The 23,733-nt window shown below is 40.0% G+C and overlaps 1 protein-coding gene across 1 annotated transcript in view; it reads right to left on the minus strand.

Moving 5' to 3' along the window:
- Positions 1–623: 623 nt before the first annotated feature.
- The window catches only part of Jakmip2 (janus kinase and microtubule interacting protein 2), a 142,475-nt gene continuing 119,365 nt past the window's right edge, over positions 624–23,733 (minus strand). Inside the window, exons 17-22 of the mRNA XM_051200883.1 lie at positions 21,780–21,848; positions 18,215–18,292; positions 16,324–16,527; positions 10,511–10,576; positions 6,809–6,879; positions 624–1,066 (exon numbers count right to left, since the gene is read on the minus strand). Coding sequence (XP_051056840.1) covers positions 6,829–6,879; positions 10,511–10,576; positions 16,324–16,527; positions 18,215–18,292; positions 21,780–21,848 — 468 coding nt within the window. The 3' untranslated portion in view covers positions 624–1,066; positions 6,809–6,828. The remainder of the gene's footprint in view (positions 1,067–6,808; positions 6,880–10,510; positions 10,577–16,323; positions 16,528–18,214; positions 18,293–21,779; positions 21,849–23,733) is intronic.

A 23,733-nucleotide genomic window follows, 5' to 3' on the forward strand; every position in this document is an offset into this window, starting at 1 on the left:
TGGGTGTAGCAGGATACTCAATATCCACAGCTCTCTGGCAAACCCGATTGTTGGTATCTGACTTATCACCTCTATGGTGTTACCCATGTCGGATAGCATATTCATCTGCAGGCAATTTGAACTTGAAATGGGAGGATGAAGAGATGCTCTCTGGCCCTAGTTCCCTAAAGATCTTGATGCTCTAAACAGAGCTAAATCAGAGTTTGTGACTTGTGGGTATCATCTTCATCATTTTCAACATGGATGAGACCAGTTCATCCACGGTGGAGAAATGCAGGTGCACAATACGAGGAAGCATCAGATTTCCATTTACATCATATGCTACACTCTCCAGAGTCCTTTGACTTGGTTGCTTCTAGAGTAACTGGGATCCACTTCTGATCCCCAACTCCACCTTTTGGACAAACAAATTGGAGAGTGTTTTTCTTCCATCCGTATCACAGATGTCTCTGTTCCTGAGTTTAAAACAATCATAAGGACAGAAAAGTAAATCCCTGTAGTAAGAAGCCAGACTTTTCAAATGAAACATTTTATTGTAAATAGCTCCTCATAGGTATTTCTCGTGCTTCATTCCCCACCCACCCTTGCTTTTTTTTCTTTTTTTTTTTTTTTTTTTTTTTTTTTTTTTTTAAATGATGTATATTTTTCGGAATAGTGTTTCCATGGGGTGTGGTGTTACATTAAAATGACCCCTCCTGCACAGCAGGAGTTGAATGTTTCATTGTAACTTTGGTTCCATGTCCAAGACACATCTTCTCTTGATCTGCTGAAACTGGTTCCATTGCTGAATATTTCCTTCACACAATATATGTTTATAGTTAATTTCTTCTGGTTCAACATACACACGTTTCATTAAATGCAGCATATAATGTAGATTTTTTTTTCAACAGGGTCATTATAAACTGTCAAGTAAGAAACCTTGAATAATGGCTTTAAAGCACATAGTCTTGGCTACAGGGTAGTTCTTAGCTTTTGATTTCCCTTACATCGGTGTAAACAATTTTGCCATCTTTGAAGGTTTAAAAGCATATGCCTTCTTGGGGTATGGTCTGTGTTCTTGATTTCTCTGTAAGACAGAGGAAAAGAAGTTATCCTCCATCATCTGTATTTAATGGCTAAGTCAGAAAATATGCAAACTCTTACACAAGACAAGTTTTGATCAATCTCTGGCACCAGAACCAAACAAAATCCCAAGATACAAACATTATTATTCTTGTCTGTTTCGCACTGAATGATTTTTGGAAAAATCATATAATATCTCTAGGCTTAGTTGCTTTAAGAGTGAAATCTTTTTCATGATTTATTGAAATAAGATACATATAAAGAAATAACAGTTTTTATAGTTAGTGCCTGGATATGTTACCTATTATCATTATTGCCAGGTAATATAGTAAAAACTGTGTTATCTACAGCCTTCTATGACTTACTTTTTTGTCACACTTCCTTGTCTGTAATTACCACTGCTGACATGTCTTCTCACCCTAGAGATTGATGGGAGCACTTCCTGAGGATTCTGCAGTACAGACTTTTTGGTTGACTCTGAACTGTCCCTGAAAATGAGCTGTGGTCTCTCTCTGTTCCCAGTTAAGTATTACTGTCTGCAATTTTTACTTAAATAGAACTCTCCTTTGTAATGTTCTCTCTTACTGCAAGAGCCACAGATGGCATAAGAGGACATGCTACCATGCCTTGCTTAAGGACAGGCCTTCACTCTGAATGACATGGATAGAGAAAATTTTTTCTTTGTTGTTTCAACAAGTTATTCAGCTTCTCTAAGCAGTGATTTTTCCATCTAAATAATGAAAATATTTATCCTGTAGAAAGATCATGCTATTGCCCCAGAAATGTTGACCAAGATGCAAATTGATGGATAATGAAGTATTTTGTATTTCAATCACACTTTCAAATCACCCCATAGAGGCACATTAAACCATCAAACTCTTGATTTAGGTACAAGTTAGACATATCTGTAATGTATGTTTATGTGAACATTTTGCTTCAAAGGTTTAGATTAGGATGGAGAGTGTAGTCACAGAGTAGGCTATGGTGAAGATATACAATGAATGAAGGGATGACATTATGATGGGAGAGGGCACAGGCAATGGGCAGGTGAATGAATGTACTTGCTACATAAGCCTGATTACTTGAGTTTGGATCCCCAGAACCCATAAAGAGCTGGACATTGTAGTACTTATATGTAACCCCAGTACTTCTATAATGACACGGGAGGTGGATATCTGAGAATTATCTAAAATCTTACAGATCATCTAGCCTGGAGTACAGAGTACAGCTGCAGAAGAAACAGAAACTTTGCCTCATCAATGTGAAAAGAAAGAATCAACCCCCACACACATATGAAATAATGAATGAATGACTAATTATACAAATAAAAGAGGACACACTGGGAGGAGGGGGCATTGCTAAAAGGCATTAAAAGATTGGTGATGTGTGCACAGGAAGAGATCTGTCTTGTGTATACATGATTGTTTCTTGCCTCTTGTTTTTCAGGAGAGAATTGGGATGGATTATAGAGTAGAGACTGAGGCAGAAGCGTTATTATTTCTGCTTATGCTTCAACAATAGATGATCTCTCCAGCAGGAAGCTGTGGGCTAGGGCCACTTACGGGAGCCAGAACAACACTGGAGAAGGTTGGGTCTTAGAGTGGCTGAGACGAATGCAGTGGGCATTCTTAGAATGGCCCTTTGAAGAGCTCATGCATGTTTGATGCATACTCTCAGGATGGGCAGTCATTAGCCACCTGTCCAAGAAAAGACTTCAAAGACCTGGTCAATCACAGCCAGTGAAACTGTGCCAATCACTCAGAAGCAGGGTCCCCCTTCTGCTGCTGCTCTCTCCTCTCAATGAATAGTGAGCCACATAAATGGAAGGAAGGCACAAGATCTACAGCCAAATCACGAAGCCATTGTCTTTAGGGGTATCTGACCTTGACTAAGATAGGACAAGAAAAGACATGAGACTAAATTAGAGATTGAAGTTTTAAAGTGGGGCAAGATTTTCAGGCACTAGAAGTAAATGGGAAGTGGGGGAATATGTTGAAGGATTATTTAAAGGATGAGGAAAAGAAATGAGGCTGAACTGAAAAGAGGGGACTTGATTCACGTGTACACTCCACTACCACAAGAGCCTTAAACAACTCTTTCTAAGAACAGCATTCATGGGACCAGAGAGATGGCTCATTGGTTAAGAGCACTGGTTGCTTTTTCCAGCAGACCCAGGTTTGATTCCCATCACTTGTGCGGTGGTGGCTCACCACAACCACCTGTGACTCCAGTTTCAGGAGACACAGTGCCCACTTCTGGCTTCTGTGAACACTGCACATATGTGGTGCACAAATACACATGTTGTCAAAGCACCCATACACATAAGATACAATAATATTTTTAAGAAAAAGAATAGTACTTTACTCCCTAGCAAAGAGATCTCATTTCAACCTGTACAATGATGTTGTAGAGAAATGTTTATAGCCATTGTTATCTCTATTTTACTGATAAAGAAAATGGGGCCGAGAATTGTTAAGTAACTGATCCATGGGCATATGAGTGTGAAAACATAGAATATTGAATGATACCTAATTGAAGCCAGAGGGTAGAGGCTTCCTTGACTTCTCTACTGACAGAAGAGGTAATTCCATCATGGACTGGATTATTATCCAATAAAATGCCTGAGGGAATTAAGTCAATTCTTTTTGCCCTTCTATTCTTTCTCTTTTATAAGGACACAGTGTCACATAGCAATGTGTCTGTCACTATGGAAGCAGAAACTGAGCCTTCACCAGACAGAGATCCTGACAATGACTGGATGGAGACTTCTTAACCTCTAAACTGTGAAAAAAAACTTCAATATTTAAAAATCACTCAATATGTAGTTTTATGGGAGTGCAGATACATAAAATAATAAGTTATAATCAGAGAATAGCATTTATTTAACAGGGTTGTTATTAGTGCTAGATAAAAATATAGTAATGACGCCCCTTACTCACTTTTGGCTGGGGCTAGATATTGAAATCAGGGTGATATAAATGCTAGGATGGTGTATTTTTTAAAAACTACCAGGGACCACTTACAGGACTGTTCAAAGAAAACATGTGTAACTATGAATCACTTTGCTTTAAACAATGTATCTCTTTATGTGTAAACTAGTTTTAGGCTTATGAACATAAAACAATTGATTCAGCATATACAAAATCATCTGTAGTATGCTTTTACTATCTGTGCATATCTGATCATTTTTCTTCTTTCTATCTAATTTTTTTCATAGACACAGATGACTTCATTCACTTTTCAGTAGTGTTGGCTTTCCATAAATTAATTAAGAAAAGAGGCAACTTATTGTTTGGATTTATATCATAATTTGCTTAGAAATATTTAAAGTTACACTTTCATATTTATATTACAAAAATCAACAAATGTAATGACTTACTTTAATAATATTTAGTTAAAATTGTAAATTATTCAATTATTTTGCAGGTGATTTGGTAAGCATTTTTCATGTGTGGAATCATTTAATTCTCTCAAGACACCACCGTACTTCGGGTAAATACTTAAAAGACTCATGTAGAGGAAATAAATTATCTACTGACACACTTCCAGTCAGTAACAGAACCCCCACTATAATTGACTTCTGTAATTCTCAACCACTATCATTTTCCATGCATACGTTTTATACTGACTAGATTAATTATCATATTCATTTGCTATTGTATTTCCACATTAGTCCTTCATTTTAGAGACTAAGTATCAATTACATACTGCTTTGAAGCCACAGCCGATCTTGAATATTCCCCACAAACCTCTAAGACTTTAGCAGAAACCATGGAGATGACACAGTGTGCTTTTACAGGCCAACGGCTAAATGACGCATGAGACAGCTGAAGAAGCTGCTCCTGCATGATGATGTGGACATCCTTCGGGATACAGTACAGATGCCCTGCTATTTGCTGAGTCAAACTGACCGTAGCATGAGGCTCGGGGGCACAGCCCCTGCTCCTGCCTAGTACAACTGCATGGTAGTGGGCAGTCACTTGATGCTGTGTTCCTAACTGTGAAACATGAATAAAGGCCATACTTACCTTGGAGAGCGATGGATGAGTGTTGAAAGCATTTGTTGCTCAGAATAACTCCCAGTACATGAGAGTGTGAGTGTTAGTGATACTGCAGTTTCCTTCCTTTCTACCTGATGTTTGTGAGATCAGTTTGTCTTTTCTGAACTTCCATGTAGCATTGCCTCTTTAGTAATTGTATCGGCTCTGTTTATTCTGAGGAGGGACTGTTTGCTGACACTCTGGTCCCGTCAGCACTGTGCTGGTGTCTTCCTTCACACCCCTATGCCCCCCCCCCCCATGAGGCTCAGTCTTCTTAGTGTGTGGGAAAATTATTGCCAGACAGAGGAAAGTTTTCAGTCTGTAAGGAAAATCTTTTGGAAGAAGAAATACATAAACTTCCTAAGCCTTTTTGTTTCATTCTCCCAACTTCAGGTCACACTAAAGCCTTCTTAGTTGTTTGTTTCACAGGGAGACAATGAGCTTGACATTGCTGGAGAGGGGGAGTGTCTCTCTTCTATCTTTCTGCTTGCTAGGAGAATAATAACTAATATAAAGCCTAGAAAGGAACTCTGCATAATGTAATTTCACAGGATAAATCAAAGTGGAAGTGGTCCGTAGGAAGTATATTTAAAATGGCAGAGGGACCCCTCCCTTTATAAACAGCAGTGTTGAGATTTGTGATTTCCATTGCTGACTGGACATCAGAACTGCCTGATAAGCTGTGGTATGCAGAACAGTCCTTGCTCTCAGTCATCCTCACCTTCCATCAACTCTATTAGCCCAAGTGCTCTGGCTCATGAATGCACGGTAAGGCTTCTATGCCTGAGAACATGGAGAACCACAAGCTAGAATTACTGATGTACATGCTCATCAGGCATGGGCTTGGTAATGACCATAAGAAAACTTCATTTTTTTTCATAAAAGTATCTTGTTTTAAAGCAGGATCTGAGTTCACTTAATCTCATGTTTTGTTAGTATTCAGGTATCTGTACTGGCCCTGTCCTTGGGGTTCTGACAGGATATGCCTTCAGCTGCTGCTACTAAGAGCTCCACCTGTGCACATTCACCATGTTCCCTTTAAAAGGGCCCTGCCCACCTCCCATCTCCCCCCCCCCTCTGTCTGCCTTTCTCTCCCTCTCTTCTTTTCTGCCCCTCTTTCCTCTCTGCTGCTGCTCCTGTCCCCAGAGGCTGGTCTCCCCCCTCCCCTTTCCCCTTCTTATGATCCTTTTCCCCTAATTAATAAAACAAAAACAAACAAAAAGCCCTGCTCTTCTTGAACCCTGTCACATGCTGTCTTTCTTTTGCATGCTGCTTTTCTTAAATTACAATGCTTTCCTGACTTCTGATGTAGAAAAATTGGGACACAGGTGCAATTGGTTTCTCTGAGTCTTAGAATTGCCATTTCCAAGCTGGAGAAATACTAAAGGGGCAATGAGGTTTTCTCATGTGGTGGATACATAGACATGCCTCCTTCTGGGTGATGGACAGTCACAATAAGAACACCAAGTTACACAGACTTTGCAACTTCTTAAAGTAATATAATTAAACTGAAAACATCATTTTTTAGACCATGCAACTATAAATTTTAAAAAAACAGCACTCCTAGATTGGACCTATTTCTCATTTTATGACTAATAAAGTACTTGGTTTTTGGGGAAAAAACCGTGATATGCAATAACAACATGTAACATCCTTCTTATCAGCTGCCTCCTAGAGCTGCATTGTTGAGTTAAAAGGAGTCTTACCTTTAAGAGGCACCTTGACATCAAGGCCATAGAATGAAGGCAAGAGAGAAGAACAAGAATAGAAACAGAAACTGCAGAAGAAAAAGAGGGAGATTATGTAAGTCTGAACTTCCATCAGCATTCAAGTAGCACAAAACCTCAGTTTTCCAGATTACCTCACTGAAAAATGACACCTATTGCCATACATTTTAGAATTAATGACATGGGACTCTCACAGACAACCACTCTAGGCTACAAATTTCATAGAAAAACTAAGCACAGAGCAGTAAAGCAGCAATCTAGCTCCATGCAGTCTTGGAGGGCAATGAGAGCACAGAGCTGGCCTCTTGAGTTGTACTTTACTGTGTGCATTGTCTCTCTTTTTCAGGGACTGGAGGGTATTTCAAAACTGTAGTCAGAGATACGTGCTTCTTAAACTGCTTCTGATTAGTCAATGTGACAGGTTTTTAGAGCCAAGACCCAGTAGGAAGAGTATTCAGGTGTAATGTGATGATCACTCTCCTGGGAACACTTCTGAGGAGATAGGACACTATTAGGAATTGCATAAGGGGTGAAAAGTATAAATTGGGCATGCCCTGTGCAAATTTGAATGTGTGCTCCTCTTACTGGTATGGAAAGTATTTCTACTTCAATGGGCATTTCAGATAATGAATAAGTTACATTTCAGCTGTCCTCTTCGTGAGATAGACCTCTTCGTGTTTGACTTAAAAATAGTCTCATTTGCCCTCTTTAACATAATTCTTCATTAGAGAACCAATTAGATGAATAAACGCATGTTTATGAAGTACTGGAATAAAACCAACTATGTATTAATTTAAACATGTCACAGGCCAGGTATGTTTTTAAAATATGGATTTCCTTGGTAGCTTACATTTACAGTAAGCCATTCTAGGAATGCCTTATGAATTCAGCATGTTGGAATAGAGTCCTGGGTGGCATCCACGCATTGCAAATGCTATTTGTATAATTCTTTTGTGTTGTTACTTATAAGATCTTGAAACATGTAGTTATAAACACAGCATGCTGAAAGCCCATGTGTCTTTGATGACTTCTTTTATTTTTTCTATTTATTTATAGTATTATATTTATAAATATTTGTTTATAAATATGTGTTTATGACTTATCTTGTAAAAGAAACTTTGGTGGGTTATTTTTGTTTGTTTTTTTCGGGGGGGGGGAATCACTGTTATTGCTTTATCAAGACAGGGTTTCTCTGTATAATAGCTGTGGCTGTCCTGGAACTCACTTTGTGGACCAGGCTGGCATTGAACTCTCAGAGATCTGCCTGCCCTTGCCTCCCGAGTGCTGGGATTAAAGGCGTGTACCACCAAGTCTGGCTTTTAAAAAGTATTTTTTTGAAGATGCACCCATTACAAGAGGACTAGAGAATAAGGGAGAATGGGAGGTTTCTCATTGTTCCTTCAAGGAGAAGGCTGGACGTAAAGACTGAGCATGGAGCAATGACCAGTACTCGGTCTGTAACAACATTCTTAGCTTCTTCAGTGTGGTGGAACCTGGAGTTGATCACCCTGAATCTCTCATCTTGATTCTCATAGGCTGGTTATATCTTCTTGGGCAAGAGGCTTACTTTCTTTGATGCATTGCTTATTACATGCATAAGAGAGACCATAACATCTGTGTGTCTCCCTCATGGAATAGTTATAAGAGGCAAGAGAAACAACAACATTGGAAGTTCATTGACCACATCAACTGCTATGTGCAGTTGAGGCTGTTGTTTTTCTTGCTTTGTTGATATCCTCTGACTTACACCAACTGTATGCATGGAAATGAGCCACCCAAGCCCAGTAGGCTTTCAGGCTTCCCCAGGGGGAAAATGAAGACTGTGCCGACCCTTAGCTGTTTTAGTAGGCTGCAAGGCAAGTGAGAGTGAGGTAATGTGAGCAGAACACCCCATGTGAACCTCATCTCCCATTCTACCCTCTCAAGAGTCAACTCGTTTATTATTTGAGTAGCTCAGTTCACTGACTTATGATAATGTCCAGCACTAATTACTGCATTACTTCATTGTCATAAATATCTAGGAAATTCAGGTCAATAAATATTATGGGACAAAATGTGAAACATGATCATTAAGTTCTGACAGCTGATACAGTCTTAATTCCTCTTCTCCCCATACCACCACAGGATAGATTTGAATAGGAGCTGGTGTGCAACTCAACTTACTCCACTTTTGGAAGCCTTCCTTGAGGGAGACTGATTAGCACCCCAACGTTCCTGCACAAGATTGCCTCAGAACAAGCAGAGTTTCATGATAAACCCTGAGTCAGACCTGACCCAAACCACCCCAAAATGTCAGGAACAGAAGACACGAGGTGTATCCTCTAACAACACAAGCTGGGAGCAGCCCCTGACTTCTCTGAATCTTTCTACCAACTGCAAGGAAACTAAATATAATTCTTGGGTTACTGTAATTTACTAATTCCTGAAGAACCAAATGGTCTGAAATGAGGGAAGTTCAGATATAAAATTTTAAGGAGAACATATACTTCAAAGATGGAAAAAATTTCACAAGAATACTTTCAACTATAACCTTTAGTTTCTTAAGGTTTCCTTATTTTCATAAGCAATTTCATTCCTCAAGGTAGCCATAAAAGGAGTGTGGATGTTGTCATTTCAACTTTATAGACACAAAAGGTGTATCTGTAGTCACTTACCCAAGGTGATACCACAATCTGAAGCTCCCCAGTCTAGGGATGTTGAGTGCTCAGTGATAGTACTTCCAGACCACACTAACTTCTGATTTCACACATATGGACCAGGACACATGCATTTTTGGAGGAGCTCAATTCTAACTTCTGTCTCAGGAATGGCAGATGGTTTGCTTTGGTCTTCTTGAATTGCATGGAAGTTATAGCAAAACAACTTACTTCAATCCCAGGCTTTGGGTCAGGGAGATAGGTACAAGGGAGAGAACTCTCTTGGCCTGTCAGGCAAGACAGGTCTGTGCCAGACTGAGCCATTCCCACTTGCCCTCTTTAGAATGCCATTATTTTCCCGAGACACAGGATTTCTTATCTTGGGAGAAAATTTTTTAGGGGGTGCTATGGAGTGTTTCGAGACAAGGGTTTCTCTGTGTAGCCCAGATTGTCCTGAAACTCGCTCTGGAGACTAGATTGGCCCGGAACTCAGACATCTGCCTGTCTCTGCCTCCTGAGTGCTAGGATTAAAGGTGTGCGCCACTACTCTTTCTAACTACTGAGGAAATGACAGGAAGGTGCGCCTACTGCTGTCAGCCTAGGTATATGAAGTAATTGTTGAAGTGAAACCAAAGCTTAGGGATGAAAGGGATTTTTATGAATAATGGGAGATGTTTTTGTTTTGTTTTGTTTTTAGGTACTAAGATACATTTGAAAGAAAAAGCAAATTAGAGCAATGGAAAAAAAGTATTGGAAATTAAGATGAGGAAGGCAGGTACTATGTATTTAAAAGAAAAAGCAAATTAGACAACAAGAAAAGTATTGGAAATTAAGATGAGGAGAGTAGAGTGAAGGGAATCAAAATTACACCTGACAGAAATATCAAGGCTGCTGATGGGACAGCATCACCCCAAATCCTGGTGTCCTACTGAAGGTGGGCACAACTTTCCTTGTACCTACATCTGCCTGTCCCAGACACAATAACCAAAAAGAAAGTACAGAGGCCAAATCAGCAGCACTTTAAACAAAGGAGTTTAATGCATACCTTTTCTTCTAAGTCCTTTATCTGCCGTTTTTGGATGTCTGTCTTGTCTTCTAGGTCACGAATTCTCTGAATAAAACAGGGAAAACAAATTAGGTGCTTCGTTTTTGAGGAAATGCTTTCTTTGAAAACATTGATTTTAGTGCCAGCACATGGAAATAGCACAAAACACTTGTCCCTATCCACGGGTTTTTTGCATGTCCCAACGCTTATCCAGACTTGTAGCAGGAAAATATTGTCACTGGTAATATTTTTAAGCAGCATGTTTTCTACTTACTTTAGATCTTAAACATCTTCCTCCAAAACACATGCTACAAACACCATTGTCAGCCTGTGTGGCTGATGGGAAGTAGAGTTTTGCAACAGGCAGTTGAGGTCATCTGTGCATTCCCTTGATCCCATTCCCCTCTTTGCTTTCCAACTGCCTCAGGGCGAGCAACTTTGTTCACCCATGCTTTTCCCATGATGAACTGCCCCAAAGTAAGGAGCCAACTGTGATCACGGACTGGAACTTCTGAAAGCATGAGCACAAATGAACCTTAGCTTTGATTTAGTTGGTTTTGTCGGGAATTTTGTCATAGTAACAGGCCACTAACAAACCACCCTTTTCTTACCCCGTGGAGAGTACTAGTCCAGGTGAGAGGTGTGTATCCCACCACACAGAGACTGGACAGATTGCTTATGCCCTAGGGGATGTGAGCTTATATGAAATGTGGGAGTGCCGTATCCTTGTAAGAAAGCGGTCTGTCCTAGAACTAGTGAGCATGAAGTGAATGCCCTTGTTAACCCTTTGGATTGATATTCTGATTGCTTGTTTGTACAGCAAAAATGCCTGAAGCTGACTGCAAGAGCAGACAACTGTTGGCCTTTCTTGTCTCCCTGCTTCAACCCCTTTTGGGGGATGGAATTTCCTCACTAAACATGATTGAGCAATTCTCAAAAGTCAGTAGAGAGTACAGTTTAATACAGCTTCTCAGAAGTGAGCTGATAAGCTGGGGATGAAGCAATTGTAACAAAATACCACAGCAGTCAGGAATGCAGAAAAGCCTATGTAAGCACATTCCACACAGAGAGAGGACACAGACTGGATAAGCGCACTACACAGACAACTGTCTGGGAGAAAAATAAATCTTCACAATTCCTCCAGATAGCCTAAAGGCTTTTGGGACCCATGTGCATTGTGATGCATAGCAAACTTGTTATTTAAGGATCACTATTTAAGCAGGAGCTTAAACAGTAACCTGGCCCTTCAGTCTACTAGGGTGGTAACATATGAAGAGGTTTTTTATAATGCAACATGGGGAGAAAAACAAGGGAAGCCAGAAGAAAAAATTATTTTAACATGGACATCTAGTCTCCTCCCTAAAAAAGTGTCAACTGGAGGTGATTTTCATCATCTCCTGGAGGCAGGCACTTGGTGATGCCTGAGTTGATTGGTATGCTTATTTTATAATGCATAATTATTTCATATTTTAGTATAGTAGCACATTTGTGTACCTATCACCGTACTCAGTTGTATAAATATTTCTTATTGTCACAACTGCATTGTAAGTTATTTCACAGCTCTTCTGACTTAAACCCAGTAGATGCTCTTGTTAAATCTCCCACAATGCAGAAGACATTATCCCACCCTCCAAAATTAAGTACGATGTGGATGATCTCTCTTAGTACTGTCAAGATGGACAAACCCTGCTATCAGAGAAAGGAGTGGAGGCTTGTGCTCTAGTTGTCCTCCTGGTGTGCTGATAAATGATGAAGATGCAGGTGAGCCTGGAATATGGTGGCACCGACATGTGTATGATGTGTGTGCTGCTGTGCTCTTCAGTGGTACTGCATACATTCTAAGGCCACATAACAAAACAGTAAATGTGCCGGGCATTCCTCTCTTTTGATGCACACAATTCCTTGGCCTGTGTCTGTATACAAACATAAATATTGACTCAGAGAGGAGCCACACATCCATGAGATTACTGAAGTGCTCATTCAGTCATCAGCTCTGTGCTTGCTGACCATTTTCTATCTAGGACTTTCCTACCTGTACTGAAGAACACAGCTAAGGCATTAACTAATTCCTGATCCAGGAGATCTATGATTTTTGTTGTTGTTCTTTTTTCAAGATGGAATGTAAAACAGAGAATAACAGAATTAAATAGCAAAGGTGAGAAATGTCAAGGATGTGAAACATTGTCACCCATCTCCAATTCCTAGGGCTGTGATAGTCCGTAGACCAATCCACACAGTAGACGAATCCATTATTCTTCATTCATGTTGTAAACTCATTTCTTTCTCTTTCCCAACCACTTACCATCCAACCAAGAGGAAACATTGTGAGACACCCAAATAGAGTCTCATATTCTCTCCATCCCTCCTCCTTCTTTCATTCCTCCCTCCCTCTTCAGTTATCAAGTACATGAACTCATCTTCATCCATTATTGGGGTCGCTGAGACAGTTTGTCATTAGTTCTTTCTGCCTCTTATTTGGTCCACCCTACATCATGTCAAAATCTGCTCTTCTAACAGCAACCAATATAGCTAATATGAACTTGAAATAGGAAATAGTCAGGTTGGGGTGTAGATTAGTATGTGCCTGGCATGCATAAGACCCACACTATTATACTCAGCTCCATAAGGTTATAAAGGTCACAGCAGTTCTGAGTCTAAGAGGTGGAGTAAGGAAAATCTAGCTGAGTTGTATTAAAACTAAGACCTGGGTTCTTATAAGACCCCTGCACTGATCTTGACCCCTTGTGGTCTTCTACAGCTTCACCTCTTAGTCTGACTGTGCACACCAACTGTACCAACTTCTTCTGTGGCCCCTGATTGTACACTGGGGCTTAGTACTTGCTCCTTTTTCTGAGATCTGTATGTGACTGGTTCCCTGGTTTACATGGATCTTCAGAGTTGTCCACTGACTACCAGCCTAACATAATTAACCCTCCTGACTCACATGTGCAGTCCTATATGTTGTCTAATCTTATTCCTAGCACTTAGTGGCTCCCTTAGAGATGGTTCATGCTGTGGTTCATTTGTGCTGTGGCTTTGTCCTTTCCCATCTGTATGCCAGATCAGATGTCTTCAGTGACTGCCATATTCATGGCATCTGGTACACAGCTGTCCCTTAATACATGGCTTTTACTAAATATAAAACAAGGTTTTAAATGTATTTTTTAAGAGTGTGTTGAACATTTTGTTCATCCCACAGAGGATTCTGGAAGAGGCAGACCTTTAATAGGGACTAGAAACAATGAAAATGTTTGAATGACATTCTTGATGGAAAAAATTAGGCAAACAAAGACTTGGGAATAAGAAACTCTTGGCAAGTGACACTAGAATTTGCACTGGAAAGACTTCATGTGCTTCAGGTCACATCTTAAGGGAGGGATAACCAGCGCATGAAAGACCTTAAGAGGCTTACACAGAACTTGGTTCACTTTGAAAGAGAGACCACTGATGCCCTTGAGCAAGAAATTACCATAAGGAAAGGTAATCAAAACCAGGGCTGACTCATGCAGTAAACTGAGGGAAGAAGAAAGTTCCTATAATGTGATTTACATGGCTCCTGGGGGCCCATGGTACTTTGTTAACACTATTTAACAAAATATACCACTTGATGCTAATTGCCTTTGTCTTGATATATATATATTTCTATGGCCAATACTCAAGGTTTCCTTCTACCACATGGAATCTACCACTAGGAAATACATCAAAATGTTTGAATACACATGTAGATGACAGAGTTAGGTTAGCAGGGGTCATCTGGAAGCCACTGCAATAATGAAATCCCTGTAATGGTGTGAGCAAAATAGATCAGCTTCAAAGCACTTGGGGGCAGTGTCACTTGAATGTGTTGCTACCAAAGTTTATGAGGGAGAGGACAGAGAAGGCCTAAGTGTTGAGGCCTGAGTGATTTTAGATATGGTCATTCTACTTATCCAAGCAGATGGAGAGGAAAGATGAGACAGGGACAAGGAATACATATTGTTTTCATTTTGGGACATCTAAACATAAAGTCTAGTTAATAGTTAGCAGTGATCTCTAGAATTTGCACATCATAATTGTATCATAGTTGTCGTTGATACATCCTGGCTAGTGCCTTCTGGAGTAACTCTGCTATTAAGCTACTGATTAAAAGTTAAGAGGACAGTAAGAAACAATTATGAGAGATACTTTTAATGTGAATATTTGTTAGAGAGGGGGAAATGTCAGGGAACTCTCCCAATACAGCCTGAGTCACATAAGAAGTAAAATTCAAGAGAGGTAGCTTAGCTAACAGATTAAAGGGAGACTCAAACTGGTACACCAGGAAATTGTCATAAGCAAATTTAGATAACTATTAGTCCATGTTAAAACAAGCACATATGTACTTACAAGACAAAGCTCTCAATTTATTAAACTTGTTTAGATGCTTTTGCAATGTAAGCAACTTGTGCAAAAGACACTTTTATTCCCCCAATTGAACTGAAAAAAGAAAGAAACAAACAAAAAATCCTACAAAATAACCTATTTTCAAAAGCTTCCAAAACTTCCCACTGATCAAACTACATATTTTTGTAACCCTAAGGGCTTTCTGATAGAAATTTCCATGTGCTTATTATCTTGAGGCAAATGACTTGAGTGTTCTGTGGTGTTGAGAACACAAAGCCCCTGGTTCTACCCGTGCTCTCAGGCTTCTATGGTTTGCCCTTGCTGCTGTCATAAAGTAGCCACAATTCCTTTTCTACTTCTTTAACTTCAATGCATGCCTTGCACCTCTTATGCATTTCAATAGATTGCCACAGCCTAAAACACCAAATACTACAACCTGGCAATATGAATTCTGAAATTCTTTTGAATTTGTCTCTGGACAGGACTCTACTGCTGCTCATTGGTCAAGGTACAATACAAATGAAGAATTACAAAGATTTTTGGCTGTAAGTTGGTAATGGGTGCCTACATTTTGGCTTGCCAGTCTAGATGGATCATGTAAGTCACAAATGCCTTAAGCTTTATATGATAGCACTCTGCAGTGGTTAACATCTGGGTTTTAGGGATCAGCATATATGGTCTATGATTTTGCTGTGCTACTTACTATCTTGAATACATCCTTTGAATACTTTTGTTCCTCAAACTGAGATCATACGGACACATACCTCTTAGAACTCCCCCAAAGATGAAGTGAAATGATGCAACATTCTTTATGAATGTGGGTGATTTGCCTGCATGTATATCTATATGCCGTGTGTATATCTGGTGTCTGAGGATGTCAGAGGGGGCATCAGAGCCTTTGGAACTGGAGTTACACACAGTTATAAGTCATCACATGAGTGCTGGGGATAGAACCTAGGTCCTTTGTAAAAGCAGACAGTGCTCTTAACCACTAAGCCATCTCTCCAGCCACAACAACAACCTTCAGATCCCAATGCAGCAAATTCCAGGCAGCAGACAGCAGCCTCCTGGCTTTACTATTATTGTTGTTTGTCCTGAGAATGAAGAGATGGCCTCTGCTTCCCTTTACTCTTCCCAGATGCTTGCCTCAGGCTCAGTTATTGGCAGAAAGAAGTAAAGGCGAGACAGTTCCCTGTTTCTTCTTGCAGGTGAGGAATCAGGCTCCAATAGATTTGGTGCCTGTGACAAAGTCATTCTAAAAAATGAAATCCATTTTCCTCAAGGCCAAGTTTTATTATTAACCTGTCACCCTGTATTGACTGATAATGGGAAGGAGTTATTCATTTCACTTGCTAACAATCTCTGGAGCTGTTGTGTTCTCACATCCAGTATTAGTTACTAAGTCCCAGATGCTTAGGGTTGGCTACACAGATGTGGGGCTTGGTCCTCACCTGGTGGGCTTGTTGCAAGAGCTCCATCCTCTCCTGGAGGATCTGACAGTCATACTCCCTACTCTTCCTCAGCATCTGTCGCCGTAACTTTTCCACAGCCGTCCTCAGCTCCTCCTGCTGTTTGTCACTTAACAGTTCGCCAAACTTGATCACAGTTTCTTGCTGCAGAGCATTGTACAAGGTAGCCTCTAGTTCCTGGATTCTCTGGCAAATAGAATCAGAAAAGTCTAACTTTGGGACTGAGCATTTGGGTGTGATGCGGGGAGAGAAGATGTGGATGGATGAGACAGAAACGTGGTACCTCAGTCTCAGGGGATCTTAGAATTTCTGATGTCTCCTGCCTGACTCCCTGCTGGACACTCCCTTTATGAGCTGCCACAGATGCCACCCACACAATACACAGGCTGCTCTGTAAGTGAATTCATTTTCTTTCTTGGATCCTGTTCATTCAGAAGTCCTTCTGTATAATGAGTACACCTTGACACCTCCTGCCCGTTCAAGTGTAGCAGGGAACAGGCTTATTCTTCTTCCTACTTGACACCCTACAGTTGGTTGAAATCATATGCCACAGTGGCTGTAGTATTAGGAATCGTATACACAGGACAATTCCCTGTACTTAAAGATATCTTAAGGTTTCCATGCTTTTTCCTTGAAAAAAAAAAAAAAGTGTGTGTGTGTGGGGGGGAATATGATCCAAAAATTACCTTAAATCATGGAGTTTCCCTAGTGGAGTGCTGATGGTGGTGGTGGTGGGTGTGTGTCTCTAAGAAAGACCCATGCCTAAATCTAGAGTTTTATTCCCCATAATTCTGGCAGAAATGAACTTCCAAGTCCTGACAGGGGATGATTTTCTACAACTGCTCCAGGACCACACATATTTCATCTTTTGAAAATTAAATATGGCATTTTAATGTCTCAAGAGTTTCAGGAGTCCAGCTTATGGAAAGGTATGGGGAAAAATAAACTGGTATTTTATTTTCTTATCAGTGACCAATTTTCATTCTCTTGCTTCCCTACTAGATGATAGCAAGATCTCTTAATCATTTGGGAAAGGGAAGACTCAGCCATCTTCGACACAAACGGGGATCCAGAATTTTACTCTTTTCCCCAGAGTTATGAGAGCATCATAAAAACCTCTGCTAGCAAGCTCTGAAATCTTCCACTAGTTTGTTCTTGGTCCTCTGGTTCATTACTATGAACCCCTGAGGGTGGGCATAAAGAGAGAAGAAAAGTAGAGTCCAATGTCAGGCATTTGGCAGTATGCATTTTGTAGAAGGAAGGAATCGGTCATGAGCCACTACAAGCGCAATTATCTATGGGGAGAAAAAGGCACATCCACTCACCACCATGGCCCTAGTTGCTGTGGCTGCATTGTGGGGCTGAATTAGGTTACAGTTTCTGGAGTAAGAGCTACATTATAGCTTACTCTTCTACAAACTTGAGCAAAGGCTTTACTCTCTAAGCCTTGATTTTCTTATGTGTGAGTTCGGAATAACATGATTATCTGTGATTGATATGCTTATTTTCAGAAATAAATTAAATAAAATATTCATAGCACATTAAATCCATTATTATTCCATTACTACATTACAGTTCCAAATGATGGCACTTGGTTTAATAAAATCCTCTTGGATACACTATGCCTTTCATCTAAATATTACCTGACAGTACACATTTGATTAAGGAATGAATTAGAATTATGCATAAAATATAAGAATATTATAGCAAGCAACAACCTTGGGGTTTCTGTTCAAAATTAAGGCAGCACTTAATAACTGCATGAATGCTGGGTGTATTCAGCAACATTAAATGACAAATTAGACAGAACGTCTTAGCTCTGTTGTACAGTGTGATGAACAAGCAGAGTGTCGGGGCTGTGTATGGTACCTACCATATAAGCCTGGTCAAGAGCTTGCTTTCTATAGTCGAGTTCTTCCTCCAGGTAGCCTTTTATTTTGCAGAACTGTTCCTATAAAAAAGGATAACATTGACAAATTGGGAGAGCAAGCTCAGTTAATTAAAAAGGGATACATAAAGGCAAAACAGATGAATGTTTTCTCTAGTACACAAGACAAATCACTAGTATTTGTAGAACTATAGTTATCTTCTAAGAAATTAGTGTACCTTTCACAGCCTCACACAGAGAATGTGAAAATCAATTGTAAGAATCATAAACTGCACAACAAGGACTCACGTGAATCGCTCGCAAAGACTTTCCAGCCTGTCTGAGAGTGGGTAATTAAGAACAAATTTTGACATGGTTCCTGCTAAGTTATGAGTCTATCTGTGTGAACACACTTGGCTTTCTGTTTCTCCTTGTTTTACACCTAGAGACTTGGGTATCTTTGGAATGAAACTATTTGAATGAAACATCTGTTGACTTTGGCATTTGCTTCCATCATCCCTTAGAAACATGGAGTAAGTATAATAACCACTTAGAAAGCAGTTACATTATAAATGTGAATAATACATAATCACAGTCTAGGGATGGTTTACAGCTCACAAGAGGGTGTGTGTAGGCTATATACAGAGCTGTAACATTTCATAAAAAGGGCATCTGGGGACTTTGGTATCTCCAGGGTCGGGGGGCTGGAACCAGTTCCTTGAGGATACAGAGGACAGCAGTATGGTTTTCTAATGATGTCATGAAATTTAACACAGGGATGTTATATAATAAACACACATAATTTATTCAAATGAATAAATACAAAGATGAAGGACATTTTAAAGAGTCAGGGTGATTCCACACACACTGCCATTTGAAGAGTATTTATTGGCTCCTGCTGCAAAGCTTGTGTGACATGGGGGGACACACATCTGAAGTTTCTTCACACTTCCTCAGTTCTTGTACATCACTCACTGCATGGCCATCTTGCCATTATTAGTTAAAGCTTTGTTTTTGGGTACAGCATATTGCCACACGCAAGTCAATCATTTCTTTGGGTGCTTAAGTGAAGAGTAAAGACCTTTCCAGCTGATTGGAAGGTTGGAAATTCAGTTGTGCTCAATTCTGAGAGTGTGAAGTAATGCTGCTTGGGCTTTCCTGACCATCACTGCGTCCCAGTGCCCAAAGCACCGCATAAATGCTGGGTGCTGCAATTAGTAATTGTGTATTGAAGGGGCTTCAGGTGGCACTTTAAATACAAACTGTTCTTACATGCCACACTTTCACTGTAGATCTTAACTCCTTCGTTAAACATGAACTCTGTACAAGATACCATGGTACTGTATGTACTCACACATATGTGGATTTTATACATAGAGCAAAAGGATTACCAGTCTACACTGCCAGAAAAGCGAGGAAACAAGGAAGCCCCTAAGAGAGACATACATGGTCCCTTGGAGAAGGAGATAGGGACAAGATCTTCCAAGCAAATTGGGAGCATGATGGGGGAAAGGGAGTTAGGAGGAAGAGGAGGGGCGAGGAGGGCATGAGGGAGTAGGAAGATTGAGTCAGGGAAATAGTAGAGGAGAACAAGAAAAGAGATACCTTAATAAGGGAGTCATTATAGGGTTTAAGAGAAATATGGCACTAGGGAAATGTCCAGAGATCTACAAGGATGACCCCAACTAACAATCTAAGCAGTAGTGGAGAGGCTACCTTAAATCCCCCTCCTTGATAATGAGATTTATGACTACCTTATATGTCATCCTAGAGCCTTCATCTAGTAGCCAATAGAATCAGAAGCAGACACCCACAGCTAAACACAGAGCTCTGGAATCCAGTTGCAAAGAGGGAGGAGTGATGAGTAAAGGGGTTAAGACCAGGCTAGAGAAACCCGCAGAAACAGCTAACTGAACAAAGAGTAGCTCATGGACTCCAGTCTGACAGCTGGAAAACCAGCACAGGACTGACCTAGATTTCCTGAATGTGGTATTAGTTGGGAGGACTAGGCAGTCTATGGAGCCTCTGGTAATGGGTCAGTATTTATCTCTAGTATGGACAAATGGACTTTGGGAGCCCATCCCACATAGAGGGATATTCCCTCTGTCTAGACACATGGGGTTGGGCCTGGACCCTGCTACAAATGATATGACAGACTTTGAAGACTCCCCATGGAAGGCCTCACCCTCCCTGGGGAGCAAAAAAGGGATAGGATGGGGGTTGGTGGGGAGGACAGGGGAGGACTGGAGGGTGTGGGAACTGGGATTGATATGTAAAACAAGCTTGTTTCAAATTTAAATTAAAAAATATATAAAAAAGAAGTAATGATCCCCAAAACTGTTAAATTCTATAAGATACAAATTATTGTTATAAATATCATGGTTTGATAGGAACCTACTGTCTTTGTTTTAACAATGATCATTTAAATGACATCTTGTTATAAGATTATATATAATGCTGCAAGTTAACAACCTATTAATTCATATGTTTAGAGATGAGTTATTTTAAATTGTGTTAAAATACACATGAAATAAAATTAACACTTCAATCATTAAAGTATATATTCATGATGTGAAATACATCCACACTACTAGGAAATCAACAACTTTTTAATTTTGCAAAAGAGAAACTATTCTCCTTTAACAACCCTATGGTATTTCTTTCTGTCAACTTTTGACAGCCGTAGTGTTCCTTCTTTTCCCATGAATCTTATGACACTAGCTACTCATATGCATTGAATGACAGTGTTTGTCATTTTGTGACAGCTTAATTAATCACTGTTATCTATGTTGTGTCCTCACTACACACTATGGATGCTTGTTTGGAGATGTTGGCTGCAACTAGAGTGAGAGATTTTTGGAAAGAAGATGAGGAAGGAGCCCCAGATAAAAGAGATGCTGTGCCCAACAGTTATCTTACACTGAAACAACATGCATATATGCACATCATGCCTTTTTCATCCGTTCAATCTTCAATAGGTATTTTGGTTACATTTACCTTTTAGTGAATAATGTCATTATGAGACTAGGTGTACAGTAAGATGCCTCACTCCAATTTCTATTCTTTTTGGTATTTCTGGGTCATATGATAATTCTATTGGAATTTTAAAGCAATCCCCATGCTGTTTTCTATATCCATACTATTTCATACCTCAATAGTGCCCTGGGTTCCAGCTTATACAGTTCTTTCCCAACTATCGTCACATTCTATATTTTTTTCAACAGTAACTACCCTAATGGAGGTGAGTCAGCTTGTGGATTCTTAAAAGCAGACACCCCCATCAAGTCTATAACTGTTTTTTAAAACTTGGTAATTATTCACAGCAGAAAAAATTATTCAATCTGAGAGAAAATACCCTATATAATTTCCTTCAACATTAGTTTTATTAATGTTGCCAATGTACGGCATGCTTTGAGGGAGACTAGAGCTTAATGTCATTGGCTACTTCAGAGAAATAAGCCCCAGGTTTGTACACAGACCAATAGGGCAGTTGTAAACTTCCACTGGTGCCAGACAAAATAGTACAAGTGACGTTCATTTTTCTTGATGGTATTTTCCTCTTTATGCTTACCATGTCACTTTCCAGTTCCATCATTTTCTGGTGCAGGGCAGCCTCTGCTCCTTCAATCTGCTGGATCCACTGAAGGATTAAAAAGATAGAAGCATTGGACATGAGAGTTGGACATGGCATGGCTTTTGTGGGTCTCTGGATGCTGATGGAAACCTTAGGTGAAAACTTAATGCATTTTTATGTTCTGGAGTTTAGACAAAATGCTACCATCTTCCATGCATCCTTAATTCAACAAATGTCCTCTGATGTCTACTACATATCAGTTACTAAGACTTCAGTGGTGATTAAGAGTAGCAAAGCTTTTACAGCCATGGGAACTGAAGTCTAAAGGAGGAGTGAGTCAGGGAAGACCAAGGAACACATGTCCAATAGATCAAGATTATGAGCATTATGATTAAGAGTAAAATTTGGATACATGAAAATCATTTCTGTAATATGGTAAAGGATCATGTTTAAGTAAAGACATTTTAAAAAAACAAAGAGAACATATTTTCTTAATACTCAGAATGCACCATTTTGATGTGCTATTAATAACCCCACTGTCTCTGGGGCCTATCATGTGAGCATGTCCTATACATGGCTTCGCAGAACCAGTGATCACGATGGGTGGCCATCAGGGTGAAAGCCAGCTTAGGCCTTATGGAGGCCTGGGCATGGCTATGTAAGAATCCTGGAGGGAGCCTCTTGGGCTCCTACTCAGTTTTAGATTTTCTTCGCTGTGTGGCTTTGGAAGGTTACCTGATATCCCCCGAATCACAAGTTCTTATGTATCAAGAGGTAAATAACAATTAAAAAATTAAAAAAAAATTGTATGAGGTGACAGTCACTAAAGTGTTCCAATGTCAGATTTTATTTCTCTTTAGTGTGGACAAATAACATGGCACATCAAGCAATGCCACACTCTAGAGCCTTTGGAGAGAGACTGTGACGGGAACTCCCTCCCCTACCTCTTGAGACCATACTATGGCAGCAGAGCTGTGAATCTCTTGTGTCTCCGCCCATACATATGACAACTTCTTCAGGGACATTTCAGTCAACTGCCATGGTTTTGGTTGTGAGCCTAGCCTTTAGTGGCTAAGCCATTGCTCTAGCCTGACAGCCATGGTTTTGTACACATTATTGTTTTTTCTACCTCTTCTAGTTGTCCTTTTTTCAATAAGAAACAGATTCTGTTTCAAACCATGTGTGTGAAGGTACTGCAAACCTTAGCTCTTCCATTGTATACTGTATACTGGCTCCTGCTCCTATTTGTGTGGCTATGGCAAGTTATCATTTGTAAATGGAAAATAAGGCACCTATAAAGCAGATGTGAGAAACAATGATGGTATCTATAGTGCGTGATGCAGTTCTGAGCCCACTACGCTTTCTCACTTAAAGGCACTGTAGTTACCTTTTTTCTATGAAGACATATAGGATGCCACTGTTGGAATTTTGTCTAGATGAATACTTTGGCTGAAGTTCATACTACAAACTAGTAACTGTTGTCTAGATTTACAGTCTTAATTAAGATCAAAGAGGACATTTAGAATAACTTGTGAATCAAACTAAAGGGAAGTCCCTAATGGAAGCTTATTTGAAAAAATCAATTACATATGTCATAAGCTCTTAGAGCAGGTATGTGTCTTATGCATCTAGCCTCCCACTTTCTACTACAGTGGTAACAGTTATTACCCAGTGCTTGCTTAGCTGGACACTGTCACGCAAGAAAGACATGAGGAAAGGAAGGTACTAGATCATCACAGATACAATGGTCCAATCTCTGGATGCTCTGCACAGCCTGCTTAGGAATTTCCTGGGCTACACAAGCATCTGGTGAACAGATGAAGGAGATGGATTCTGGGTCCTAACTAACTCAATCATCTTCTGTCTGTGCATCCTTGGGCAGAGTACCCACCTTCTCGGTGCTTCTGTTTCCTTGTGGAAAATGTGATGATATCTAGATTCAATGGTTAGA

This window comes from Phodopus roborovskii, unplaced genomic scaffold (assembly GCF_943737965.1).
Source record: "Phodopus roborovskii unplaced genomic scaffold, PHOROB, whole genome shotgun sequence".
NCBI lineage: Eukaryota > Metazoa > Chordata > Mammalia > Rodentia > Cricetidae > Phodopus > Phodopus roborovskii.